The sequence below is a fragment of the Rhipicephalus microplus genome, chromosome X (assembly GCF_043290135.1).
Source record: "Rhipicephalus microplus isolate Deutch F79 chromosome X, USDA_Rmic, whole genome shotgun sequence".
NCBI classification, from domain to species: Eukaryota; Metazoa; Arthropoda; class Arachnida; order Ixodida; family Ixodidae; genus Rhipicephalus; species Rhipicephalus microplus.
Window position 1 is genome coordinate 483136798 of NC_134710.1, and position 14696 is coordinate 483151493.

General features: G+C 45.1%; 1 protein-coding gene across 4 annotated transcripts in view; it reads right to left on the reverse strand.

Moving 5' to 3' along the window:
• The window catches only part of Mp (collagen XV/XVIII-type protein multiplexin), a 731849-nt gene that overhangs the window by 313824 nt on the left and 403329 nt on the right, over window positions 1-14696 (reverse strand). For all 4 annotated transcript variants that reach the window (XM_075880876.1, XM_075880875.1, XM_075880877.1 and 1 more), the window contains one exon: window positions 4914-5033. In XM_075880876.1, the coding sequence (XP_075736991.1) occupies window positions 4914-5033 (120 nt within the window). The remainder of the gene's footprint in view (window positions 1-4913; window positions 5034-14696) is intronic.

A 14696-nucleotide genomic window follows, 5' to 3' on the forward strand; every position in this document is an offset into this window, starting at 1 on the left:
AGTGGCCGGTTGGACAGAGCTTTCGTTGTAACGGCACAACAATCTTCGCAATCTATGTACTCTATAACAACGCGTGTGATGTAGCCACCAACATAAAGAACAGCTGACAGCTGCAGCATCGGAAGACTGGCTGGCACATTTGCCCACTTCAAGCACTCCAACACGTGAATAGCTTCCTCTGGCAGCTTGGCGGAAATCGTTGACGTCTGTTGCCTTGCAACCACTACCCCGTTTTTTTTTCAGCTTCTTCACAGCGAAGCATGTTAATGTTTTCTGATGCAGCTGCTACCCGTTTTAGGAGCTTTTGCAAGCCACTCAATGCAGATCAGGTATCTAGCTGGTCATTGCAGCCTAGTGATTGCCGGAGTGTTCCGAATAACGACTCAATCAGATCGCTGCTAAATTTCCGTGTAAGAACAAATAGAAAATTTGCTGTTCTTAGCAAGTAGCGAATGCAGGCAACTGTCGAATACGTTGTCAGCAGAAGTGCCTCGTAGGTTTCAGTAGTCAAGAAGCCACGAGCATGCGTTGCTTGCTTCATGAGATTCTCTATGTACTCAGGAAAACTTACTTCCAGCAATTCAAGGCACTAGTCATCAGGGTCACCGTAATGCAGAACATCGGGAAACCTTTGATGAACGTGCTGAAGTTTGTTGCTCGTGTCGTGCAAGATGAACCATAGGTACATGTTTTTTATAAACACGATGGTTGGTCCTCCAGGAGTAAAAACAGGGTGGCAACTGTGCCCAGCTTGTTCTTTAAGAAATTCGAGCGCCAAAGGCACGTCCGGAGAAAACACTTACACTGCCTTTTGCACATTTATCTTCTCAATGTTATTAGCATAGACATACTTTCTGCTCAAGCAACTCACTGGCTTTACTAGCCATTCCTTCTGCATATCGTACAGCTTCTTCAGAAATATTGCAGACACTTCCCTTCCATTGCCAAGGTCCCGAGCAAAAAACTGTGATCGCACGTTCTTCAGTACATGACAGTAATCCAAACTCAGAAAAAGAAGCCTATCAGCGTCACATGGGTGCTGCATCCTATAGGTAAAGAATCCACCACAAAGGTCCTTCAATGCACTTACGTTCACCTTGTGATTGTCAGTGACAAGATGAACTATTCGAAAACCAGCTTCTTCAATGTTTTCCATCACATAATGAATCAACTTTGAGAATTGAGAGCCCTTCAGACCTTTCATAAAGAATTACGACACTGGCATTCTGTAAGACATCGAGAGCACGTTGATCACAAAGCACAACAAGGATTTTGCGAGTACAGCCTCACTTTCAGGCTCATTCGGTGAACCCATGTCTACATGGCCGACGAAACAGTCTTGTTGCTTATTATATTGCAATTTTGGGTTGATGCGCGTTTCGTGGACGATGAGGGTACATATCTTCGATTGAGGTGTCTGAAGCTTGTCATGTTCAGCTTTGAGGTGGCTTTGTGTCAAATCATCGACTCCTGTTTCTCCAGAACTGATCCCGGTGTAGTTTTGAAGGGTGTTTCTGCACGGGAGCTTCAGCAGCCTTTCTTTTCTTGCGTGCTCATACACCTTCGTCGACAGGTGCCTGAGTATTACGCAGTGTCGCCCCACATCCTCCGTCCAGGTTGGTTTCTTGCGCCTGATGTTAGTAGTATGGTTCAACAGGCATACAGCACAGAAGTCCTTCTCTTTCGTTTGCTCGCAGATGTACTCCAATACGGCGAAATGGCAGTCATCCTTTAATTTCTTTAGTTCCTCTTTGTATTGGTCAGCTATTTGACGAAACCATTCCACCTCATTTTTCAAGTCCCTCTCCTTTCTTCTCCATTTCGCTCTTTCAACTGCTAAGCGGCTGGACATGTCTCTTTCAAGTTGCGTTGCTTGGCCTGTGACTGCTCTAGGAGCACAAGGTGTTGCCTCATCCAAGATCGTTTCACTGTGCATTGTTTGCTGCTCCCCATCCGGAGAAGTCTCGTTCATGCACTTTGATGTTTCCAGTTCTAATCTTTCACCGTAAGTATCTTCTCGGTGCCTATTCCGTTTTCTTTTCGGCTCACTTTCTTTATCTTCGCATTGTGAAGCTGATCGTTTTTGGGTGCTTTCAGTGGTCCTCTCCTTCAACGGTTGTTGTCTGAGGTACGATGTGTAGTCGGGAAACACGGTGGGGATAACACCTTTCTCCAGGCGATGCCGTTTCCCCTCTGCGAAGTCGGTCTCCCTAAAGTGTGTGCTGCACACTTCAGAGTAGTTCAATTTCGTGTTGGGCACCAAGTCGTCTTTTCGTATAGCCTTTATCCACTGCTGCCGTGCTGTCTCCTCAGCAAGAATTTCGTGAAAAGAAACACCAGGAATCCTTTGTGCCCATCCGACCGGCAATATGGCACACAGCAGTATGCCATCGGGCGCAAGGAGGTCGCATAAAACTTTTTGATCAGATGCCGTATGTTCACGACGCTATCCTTTGCTTCGTGCGATGGCGATAAGCGCTTACAGGTATATCGGCAAACAATCACAGCAGCAAGGAAGCGTCGCGACACTCGATTGCTTAGGCGCGCCAGCATGCGATACAGTGGCTAGAGCTCCACAAGCCACAAAAGATCACCTACGCGAGCAGGGCTGCGCCGCGGTGGAATGCAGCGTAAAACCACGGTGGGCGAGATGGAAGGACGACGGTCGCCGAGGGAGCGTTTGACAGGCACAGAAGGTATAGAGGAGGCTATGCTACTAAGCACCGCTGGAACGGTTAGCTTGGCTGCAGACCTTCGGGGTTGCACCGACACTGTGCACGAGCCCCTGTGACAGAGCTGCCATGGATAATGACGCAGTTATTGAAGTTATTCTTACTGACTGCTTCTTTTGCGTTGCATGCGAGTAATACCAAAGTTCAATGAGTGAAATCATCACAGATTTTTATATATATATATAAGCACGTGATATGAATAAATGTGTGAAGTTGGCATGCCGAACAGCAAAATTACACGCAGCTCCTTACAGTTGCAAAAATAGTTTGAAACACACATTTATAGCTTGGAGCAGAGCCTGCAACGTAACCAATTAAAGCTTACTAGATTGAAGGTAGAAAAGAGGATGCATAAACAACAGTGCAAGTATTTCGCAGGCTGTCAAAGCATGAAAAGGTAATAAATGCGTCATGAGGACGATAATTTTTTGCGTCAAGTGTTCACGCTACTGGCGCGAGACACAGCCGGTCGCTTTTCATGTTTAATGAGGTACCTGAAGCTTTCACCTTCAGTAAAACAATAACGAATGAAAGTGATAACACAGCATGAGTACACCACACAGCGAAGTGAAGAAGGACCAAGACAGTACGCTGCTTGAGCAATCGAACAAGAAACGTGGTACAGCCCTGTAGGGGTAAATCATCGCAAAACAAAACACGAGAAGCAGGAAAAATTTATGCGAAGTGTTTTTGGTCCTCATAAAGCGCTAAATTCAAAGCACTGAAGCATTCAAACTGGCTATTGCCTGGGTGAATACGAGGCTATTTCAAAATATGTTTGTACACAAATACCAAGTATATATAATACCTGAAAGAATTTATGTGCACTGTGAGTAGCGGCAACGACTGTGCTTCAGCGACGCCTTAAGACTTGCAAGAGTCCTTGAAGGACTCTGGATCGTCCACAAATTTTCGCTATATGCTTCAGGATAAAACGCAAATAAGCGTCTCAGTTGTTATTTCGCTATTTCTGAAAAGCGCTCTCTTCTCGCAAACGAAGATTGTGCTACGACTGCAGTTACCATTGTGCGCCCGGTAACAGCAACAGAATAGTTTCGGTTAAAGCCCTAAACGTCCAATTGTCCCCACTGCGAGATAAGCGAGCACTCGCGAAAGCGTCTCCTCTCCGCGTGGGGCAAAGTACGCGTGGGAGATCAGAGCGTGCACCACCGCGTAGTGACAATTTGGAAACGAGCGCTCATTCCGCCATCTCACTAGTAATGCTGAAAACACGGCAGTACTTCCCCCGAGATGCCCATCACCAGCGGTAAGTGGTAGATATAAACAGCTTGCTGTTTAACTGCTCAAGGAGTTGCTCTTCCGTAGTTCAGTGGCTAACACCTCGCACTCACAATTGAGAAGTACCAAGTCCGATTCCGCGTGCCGGAGTCTTTCTATGAATCGTTTTTCTTTATTGCGTTTACTTATATATATAGATACGCATTCATTAACGGTTAGTGACGACGACGCCGGCGGCAATATCCAACCGAGAGTGTCCATATATTTGCTATCGCAATTAAAACATGCTTCTACGGTGATAGCATAGCTCACAGCGGAAGCATCATTACTGCATTAAAACTTTCCCGAGTTTCCTTTAAGGTAGCATCACCATTAAGCTGTAATCAACCTTCACAAGTAGACTGAATCACTTTTTAGCAGGTCCGACGCACGCCGTACAAACGCAGCAATGGCGCTACTCCGAATCCCATGAACGAGCGAGATAGGGCACCCCCCTGCGGTTGCTTCAGTCCCTAATGAAACATTAGGCGAAGCTTCATGAGCAGTCAAGGAGCGAAACTATTGATGAAATCTGGTACAACTGAGGTGGTCTGTGGAACAGGCACTATCGTATGACCAAAACGTGCACCCTTCAATCATGCATCTTACTGTTGCAACGCTACTCATTCGCCACATTTTTCGCAGTGAACTGTGAAGTGCTTAGCAAGATTCAAATGATTAAATAGGTGAAAATTGACCATAAGAAGCACGACCTTATAATGCAAAACCAAAAGTATTATTTTCTGATCTGAGGCTGAGCACTTAAGCGTACTTTCAATTTTTGTTTTGCTTTCACAGCACCGGAGACAACGATGCAACCTCCACAAACGTTATCCAATTCTCGGCTCAGCGGCGCAACGCTCTAAGCTGTCTTGGCAGATGTGCGAGAAACTATGCGCTTACCTTTTGACCAGGCAAGAAGGAGAGGCTGCTGCTCCCAAACTCTAGGTCACCATCTCGCGGTACGGAATACACGCTCCCCGGTGGACCAGGAGGCCCTGGAAGACCCACTCCTGGCTCTCCCTATAATACAGAAAAAAGAAGTAGCAGACGCCTCTCTTTCACGGGGGAAAATACCACAAAATAAGGTTTCACGTTTTGTCGGAAGAACACAAAGGAATACATTTGCGCTAATTGTATTCCTTACAAAGAAGGTTCAACCTAAATTGAGGACGACGCAGTGAGCGATGGAATGACAAATGATAGGTGCAACCTTAAAGGCTAACTCTAGCAATTTTTCGAGGTTAATGTATCTCAAAGAAATGCACCGAGTACGTGCATTTGCTCGGTTGCGCCATTTCTGCCAAATCGCAAGCGTGAGAGTTTTGCAGATTCTTACAAAAAGAATTTTACGGCTTGCCTCGAAACGCTAATCTCGCTTGCCAGAATCTCTGGCAACATTGTGCATGTGACGTTGAGTTTTGCCTGGCGGAAGTGACGGAACAGATGTGCCACTGCAGGGTCTACTTGTATGCTATGAATTGTGTGGGTTTGGCCGGCGCTTCCTTGGTTGAGCGTCCTTTTCCGCGTTGGTGGGCGTGCGATAAGAGGTAAGTGGTGTTGCGTTGTGAGCCACACACGATTCGCCATATTTTTACCATCACAGCGTAAGCTATTTAGCCGTTTGCGGCAGACGGCATGGACAGGTAGTGTCATCTGGGGGGCATTATGCGCAATCAGGCAAGTGTGGGAAGATAAATACGTCACACGTAGCACCGGACTCGGTCGGGTTTGGGTGTCACAGTTTTTTGGTGATTTAAACTTATTTTCTAGTTTATTGAGCATTTCAGCTATTGGGCACGTTACAAGACTTTCTCGGGAACACAAAAGCATCATTATCCTGACAAACTCCAAATTTTGCCGGAGTTGGCCTTCAAAGGACACCGAAATCACCTGCAAAATTTTTAGACATTTCAAACGTTTCAAACATTTCGGATTTTTTTGTGGGACACATCTTGCGGTCTGTGCTGTATTTTCTGCGTTCCACAGCGCAACAGCGGGGTCTCCAGCCCCTTACATCGCGGTGATGAATGTACAATCCCCGAAGATCCCGCCCGGCACCAATTGCTCAAAGGGCATTGCTTAAAGAAAGCATGGTAATGCATATAGTGAGAGCGAGGACACCGAGCTGTACTCTGCATCAGACTACGAGTCCTCGGAAGACGTCTTTAAACCTGTGCTCTACCGCAAGGCCAAACAAAGAATCATGAGCACATCATTGTCATCAAGTACAGCCACTGTGAGGACAGTGCCTCAGCGATGGCCTCAGTCTATTCTGTTTGTGCCACAGACTACTACTGCCAATCTACGCATCCTCAGCAGGCAAGCGCTGTCCTTGTACCTTGAAAACATTGTGACTAACGAGATTAAGTACATTAGGATAAACACCTGAAAGAATATTTTGGCAATCGGCGTGAGGAACCCAAGTGCACTGAACACGCTACAGTATGTGTCGGAACTGGAAAACATCAAAATCCGATCCATCATGCCAGCGAATGGTGACACCATAACAGGAGTTATCCATGACATAGACACTGAAATCGCCAATGAAGATTTTTCTGTACTGATAAAACCAGTGAGTGAAAACAACGTCATTGTGCATGCTGATCGCCTAGGCAACTGTCGTTGTTTGCGAATAACATTCAAGGGTGACTGTCTTTCATCTTACGTGAAGGTTGGCCATTTCCGTTACCAGGTTCGCCCATTTATTCCAAAGCCTATGCAGTGTTTCAAGTGCGAGAAGATTGGCCACGTGAAGGGCGTTAGCAGAAATTCCGCAGTGTGCCCCCGATGCGCTGAACACCACTCAGAAGATGACTGTAATGCAACTACGTTGAAATGCCCCAACTCCCAAGGAGCTCACAGTGCTTCCTCCAAGGACTGTCCTCAGATTAAGAAAGAGATTTATATTCTGAGGCGAATGGTGCGAGACAACTCGACTCACAGAGAAGCTGCGCAAAAAGTAAGGCGAAGACGCCGTCATCGTCGAAGGTCCTCAAGAAGGACAGTGCAAAATCTGACGAGAAAGTCAGAAACTCAAGTGAAATCGAGAGGCACGGCTCCTAGCACCACAAACATCTGCGCTGAAAGAGAAGATGCTGGGAGATCTCTCTCTCCAAAGAAATGGCCACCCCTTCAGCCTAGAAGATCTTTTGAGCCTCAACAGAAGCCGCCTCAAGAACAAGCACAAGATGCTGCAACGGCCGGGAAGCCAGATCATCACGTGATGGTGATGCTAAGATCATTAGTGGACACCATTCGCGTGTTGTTAAGCTACATGCGGGAAAACACAAAATTTATAACCGTTGTATACCGTCCACCCCATGGTAACACATACAATTTTTTTTCCTTTTTTGAAAATCTTCTAGATTATATCTCAGTAAACAACCTTCATCTAGTTTGTGGCGGTGACTTCAACATCAACATTTTGGAGAGCACACGCGAGGCGGCCGATTTTCAAAAGATTCTTAGCTCTACTGGTTTCACTAATTTAATTAGTACTGCGTCACGCGTGACACTTAATACTGCCTCAGCACTTGACTTAATTATCACGAACGTTGAAAATACAGTACTGCACGCGGGAACATTAGCATCAGGTATAAGTGACCACTGCCCTGTATTTGCTGCATTTGATTGCATTGTTACTGACAAAAAGCGCAAGTTCGAGCCTCTCGTTATTCAGCACTTATCTCAAGCAGCCTTGCAGTCGTTCGGGCATGAAATCAGTAAGTGCGATTGGTCACATGTCACGCGAACGAAAGACGTAAACGAGGCTTATTGCAGATTTGTTGAAACTTTTCTGCGCATCTACGTTAAGCATTTTCCCTTCAAAACCTATAAACAATCTAAAAAGATAAGAAAACCATGGGTAACGCGTGCGCACTTGGATATGATAAAAAATAAAAATAAACTTTATCATCTATTTCTGCGCACACGATGCCCGTCACAGCTGACAGAATTCAAGTCACTACGAAATAAGCTGAACAGCGAGCTTAAGCGTGCTAAAATTACTTATTATCATTCCATTTTTTCTGATATCTCGAAGAAACGCCCAGACGCTGCATGGAAGGTAATGAACTCCGTTTTGGGTCGTGACAAGAAGCATGTAACTCCGGAAAGTATTCTTGTTGACGGTCAACGTGTTACTGGCACCGTGTTGGCTGAACACTTTAATGCATACTTTGTGAACGCTGCCATGCCTGATTATAAGAGGAAATCTGGCAGCATGTCACATACTCAATTTTTGGAATACAGCGTTAGTGACAGTTTGTTTTTAACTCCAACCGATGAAGATGAAATCGTTAGAATGTTCATGAGTCTCACAAACAGCAGGGCCCTAGATGTAAACAATATGCAGATAAAACCCGTAAAATACGTCATTGCCTGTATCTCCTCTGTGCTAAAGCATATTTTCAACCTTGCAATGGTTACTGCTACCTTTCCCGAAGAAATGAAGAAAGCGAAAGTTTCTGTAATATACAAAGGAGGTGACCAACAGTGCATGAAAAACTACAGACCAATATCTGTCCTCCCAGTCTTTTCCAAAGGTTTAGAAAAAATTATCTGTAATCGCATAACAAGTTTTTTTTCTAGCAAACATATCCTATCAGACTCGCAATTCGGGTTTCGAAAAGGAAGGTCAACTGAAACAGCCCTACTAACAATGAAAGAATTTATAGTACACAACATCGAAAAGAGACTTTACACGCTAGGCCTGTTCATTGACTTTTCCAAGGCGTTCGATTCGCTCAGTCATCAGATTCTTGCGGACAAGTTGTTCGCATGTGGTATTCGCGGGAAACCATTAGATTTATTGAAATCTTACTTGCAAAACCGCCAGCAATACGTGTGCTTGCAGGGCTCTAAATCGCCATTTCTTTCTATTTCAAGAGGCGTGCCACAAGGAAGCATTTTGGGACCCCTATTATTCAATTTATATATAAATGACCTCGTAAATATTGATAAGTCAGCAAAATTTGTCATATATGCCGACGACAGCACCATACTATTTTCGGGGCCTAATGTGGGTGATCTTGTCTCTGAATGCAACAACACACTGTCAACGCTGTCAACATGGTCCAGCCTAAACGAACTAAAGATAAACCCAACAAAAACTAAAATTGTTATATTTCATGCAAGAAGCAAAACAGTTCAACTATTAAACCCAATTTCATATGAAGGTCAAAACATTGCTGTGGTAGACGAACACAAGATACTCGGAGTTACTTTTTCCTCTCACCTTAGTTGGAACTCGCATGTAGAAGAGCTATGTAGGAGACTGTCATCAACTACTGGAGCATTATCACGATGTCAACGCTTGCTCCCGACAAAGGTAAAGCTTCAAATATACTACGCGCTCTTCGCATCCCACCTCAACTACTGCAACCTGGTTTGGATCACCACAACTAAACAGAACCTAAATAAAATCTTGCTTCTGCAAAAGAAGATTCTCCGACATATTGCAGATATTCCCTACCTGGCCTCAACTAGAACAGTCTTTCAAGAATACACTGTCATGCGGGTTCAGCACTTATACAAATTTCGGGTCTTACAAGCTTTCTACTTTTCCGACACTTATAAAAAATTCCTGGAAACTATATCCCACCTAAAACTTAATGACACTACCATAAGTACGAGACATACTTTAGCGTGGTTTGTTCCTCATTACCGAACAACATACAACTTACAAGCATTGCACTATAATTTGCCATCTATCCTAAATGAATATACCGAACTTACTACTGCTACACACCGGCAGTTGCGTGAATTTTTTACGTCTATGTTGTAGCCCTCGCATTGATATGTCTTGACTATGCAAACTTTAGCTTATCTTGTCATACCGCATTCTTCTATTTTCAATATTCTGTGTTTGATCATTACGCGATATTGCTATTCCGTAAAATTTCTATACTTTCTGTACCTTTCTGTATTACAAAGTTGTTTATGCTGTACTAAACGTTTAAATGCATAATCTCATTTTGACTCTCTGTATGCTATTGTTATTGCTTGATGTAATTCAAACTGCAATTTTTACAATATTGCTCATGTATATTTACGTATGATCTTACAAGCCCATTTTGTACTGTTAACGTCGTATGCTGCCAATTGTAAAGGGTCTTCAGGGACCAAGTCAAGCTGCCTCGAGCAGCTTTTATCCCTGAAGCCCATCCAGAATTTCTCTGGTGAAATAAACTTTGACTTTGACTTTGACTTTGACATGAATACACCGTCAGCTGAATGTGCCCTTCAAGTACTAGACGCGCTTAGTCCAGTGCTAGCAGCCCTAGAGTAGACCATGGCTAACCCACCACTGTCTTTCAGGGATGAGGTTCGTAAAGCAGCTATACTGCAGTGGGATGCCAGGGGACTGAGATCGCGCATTGGTGACTTTCGTCAATTTGTGTACGTCAATATGTTTCCCGTAATCTTCATCTGTGAGCCGAACTTATCGAGTGCAATACGACTCTCGGAATACAAACCTTTTATGTTATCTACTGTTACTGAAAGCAGCAAGGTTCTGGTGTACATTTGCCGAGACTTCACTTACATCCTTCAACCTCTACCACCTCATGACGGAAACCAATACGTATGCTTAAGAGTAAAAAAGAGGAGGCTCAACATCACTGTGGTTGGCGCATACCTATCACCATCAAGCCGTTTCGATCAAAAAAGACTACAAGACATCATAGCGTTAACTCCTGAACCGTGTGCTATCATTGGGGATTTTAACGCTCATCATACATTATGGGGAAGTCAGAATACCAACATGAAGGGCAGAAACTTGGTGTCTTTTGCCTCCGACAACAAACTTTGGTTACTGAACTATGGCATTCCTACATTTTTACGTGGCTCCACATACAGTAGCTGTCTCGACTTGGCTTTTGTTTCGCGAAGCCTAGTGAAACACACTGAATGGTTCACGGATATAGAAACGCATGGGAGTGATCACATTCCAACATACATCAAGATCAGAGGATTGTCGCCTCCTAAAGTGCGCGACATGGTTAAAAGAGTGGACTGGAAAAAATTGCACTCTCGTATGGAAGACCAATGCCAAGAACACATATCCGATTTACAAGAGGCTATCAAGAGCACTGTAAAACTGACTGTGTGTACGATCCCATGTCCTGTAAGAATCATGGACATCGACATACAGCTGGAGCGGCTTCGAGCCTTGCGACGACGATCTGAAAGAAGGTGCCGGCGCACGAAGGACATAGAAGATATACTGACTGCTAGACGTATGCAGAAGAAGACCAAACGTCAGTTGGACAAGCTAGAATTCCAACGCTGGATTACTTTCTGCGAGTCACTCGAACCTCGTAAGCCTTTATCGCAGATATGGAGAACCGTTAGAGGTTTGCGGTCATCCCCCATTCAGAAGTCACCATTCAAGGCCTTAGCCCTTCACCAAAATCGACCAGATGTGGACGTTGCTGAAGATTTCTGTGCCGGATTATCGGGGCAAACTACAGCAATTAGCAGCTCACCACTTTCAAGCAGTTGTCCGTCACCACGTGATTCCAGTATGGACTTCCCGTTCACCATTCAGAAGCTCGAGGCAGCACTCGCTTCATGCAAACGTACCTCCGCACCAGGACCTGACGGAATCTCCTACAGAGCCCTGTGTCAAATGGGTGAGCGCGCGAAAATAGCTGTACTAAAATATAATGATTGTTGGCTAGAGGGCGCTGTCCCTTTAAGTTGGTAGTTCGCGCTGTCATGGTGGATGGACGTGTTTTTGAGCGCTCCAGATCGACTGCGCAGATAAGTATTTTTGCATGTTTTGAGCTTGTCTTTAGAATTATAAGGCAGCGTTTGAAATCTTTGTAGCACTTATTTTATGGTACGGCTTTTTCGGGGGCCAGCCACCAGGTATTTATTAGTTAGTGCGGGTGTGTGTGTTTGAATTTTTTGTTGCTTTTTTTTCGCCACCCCGTGGGGGAGGTGCGCGTACATTGAACACGCAAATTTTTGTAGTAGAGCTTAGACTTTCCTTTTTTTCGTAGTGCAGGGCTCGAGTTTAGTAATTATCGAGTATAGGAACAATTGGTGTCAGAAAGACATGGTTAAAAATAGTGTAAAGTGTTCAGGTTGTAGAGTGGGTTTGAAAGTGGACACAAGCGTAGAAGCGGATGGAGAAGAGGCTGACGCGAAGTGTAGGCAATGTGAGGTCGAGGAAAAAATGGAGAAAATGGTGGTCCAGGGCGAAGTGCTGATGAGAATCGCCGAGCTCGAGACTGCGTTGGCGACAGAGCGAGAAAAAACGAGGGCAATGGGAGAAAGACTGAAGTCCGCCGAGGAAGCACTAGCGAAGCTGAACAAAGAAGCGGCCTACGAAGAGAACAGTAGGGAACCGGCAACCAGAACGGTGGAGAAAGAAGAGCAAGCAAGTTTGGAAAAAACAGGTTTAGCCGGTTCAATTGTCGCAAGGCCCAGCTTCAGCGAGGTAGTGGTGAGGCTGGGAGGGCACAAAGCAGCCGGTGTCACAGGTGCAAGTAGCCCCCAGGTGCAGGACGCTCCACCTGAAAAGTCACAGCATGTGATAATCGCCGGGGGCTCGAATTTAAATCGATGCACAGAAGCCATCGAAGAGAGGGTAAGAGGTGACAAAAAGGTTGAAGTAGGGGCGTTCCCAGGACGCAAGCTTGCAGCAGTCATGAGGCAAGCGAGCGCAAAACTCAAAACTACAGCTGATAGACGAAACCTCCTGATAATTTCAGGTGGTTTAAACAATGTCTTAAATGAAGATACAGCAGGACAAGCAACCACACTGGCAAAAGGCGTCGATGACATGCGCGCCACTTCTTCTAAGGTACAGGTAGTGGTGATATGCACGATACCGCAGGTACCGGTGCGTGATAGCAACCTGCAAAGAGCGGTTGTCAACGCAAATCAAGAGATATGGCGGATGAGTCGAGAGACAGGCTTTGAGGTGGTGGAAATAAACAGAGAGGTGCATAGGGGGGTGGTTTTCAACGAGACAGAATTCACTTCGATGGGCGGCTAGGTCATGAGGTGGGTTGGCAACTTGCAGGACGCGCAGTAGCTTTTTGGGGGGGGGGGCAAGCGAGCCCTTCGGGGTGCAGGATAGCTAGTAACGAGGAAAACAACCAGGGAGACTCTTCGACAGGTGGTATGGACCGATACGATTCCAAAGTAGCACCAATATCTAAGATAAGTAGACTGCGGGGCATAAATAGACGTAGCCACGAGCGCCGAGCCAATTCAGACATATGGTATATTAGCATGCAGGGTGGTAGGAACAGGCTGAAGTGGGAAGAGATAGAAGAACAGCTAAGGGAACAGAGGCCGATGGTATACGGTTTTGTCGAAACACATCTCAGGGACATGAAACAACCTCCGAACAATCAGGACTACGCGTGGGAATATTGTAATAGAACAGAAGGCAGCAGAAAGGGGGGTGGCATTGGGGCATTCATTCATAAAAGTGCAGACTGGCAAAGGATCAAGCAGGAGTGCAAGGAGCATTTATGGCTAAAAGGGAAAGTGGCAGGTCAAATGACGCTTCTTGGTTTTGTGTACTTGTGGACGGGAGCAAAGGCCACAGAGGAAAACCAGGCAATGGTAGAGTGTATATCAAAGGACATTGAGGAGTTAAGAAGAGAGTGCAAGATAATTATACTAGGAGACATGAATGCGCACATAGAAGATAGAGATGGGTATATAGACCCGACAGGCAAAATGATCATGGATATGTGTGAAAGGCTTGATTTAATCATTTGCAACAGTACCGAGAAGTGTGAAGGGCAAATAACATGGGAGGTAGGAAGGCTGCAGTCGACGATGGATTATGCACTGGTGTCACATAGGATGTATGATAAGCTCAGGGGAATGCACATAAATGAAGGTGGCTCCAGAAGTCTGGGTAGTGATGACAAACGTATCAAGCTAAGTTTCGGAAGAGCAGTGAAAGTGAAAAGGAGACAAGATGAGCAACTACAGGAAAATTTTTATCCAGAAAGGCAAATTGAAATAGCCACTAAACAAATTGAGAAAGTAATCACGGAGGATAATAAGACAGTGTGGACATACACGAATCTAATCATACTCTTTGAGCTAGAGCTTGCTAAGACGCGTGACAAGTCACCCTGAAAAAGAAGACACAAACCCAAAAGTTGGTGGGATGAGGAAGTTAAGAGAGCCATAGCAAAACGTCAGGAAGCCTCTAGGGAACACAGACATGCTCAGCAGCGGGGTGAACCGACAGATGAAGGTAAAAGAAAATGGGAAACCTTTCTAAGCTGTAGAAGGGAGGCATTTCTTCTGATCAATGAAAAGATTCGAAGAAAGGGAGCTCATTGGCTGGCAGAAGTACATAAAAAGATAGAAAGGCAGCTGCGAAATTTCGGAACCATCTAAACTCCCTAAGAAATGAGACGAGCCTAAAGCAGAGTTTTATAACTACAGCCCAAGGTGCTAGGCTAGAAGGGGATGAAGCTATTGAATATATAAGAACAAGGGTGAGACAAAAATTTCAACAAAGAAGTAATTCGTGCACCACAATAGACAAGGACGAGTAAAGTGGTGCAATGGCTCCATTTTCACAACGAGAGTCGGAAAGGGCCGAGAAAAGGGTTCTTAGTAGTACATCAACAGGCCCAGATGGCATTCCAATTATGCTGATAAAGACTTTACGTCTGAAGTCTAAGCAGGCTTTGAGAG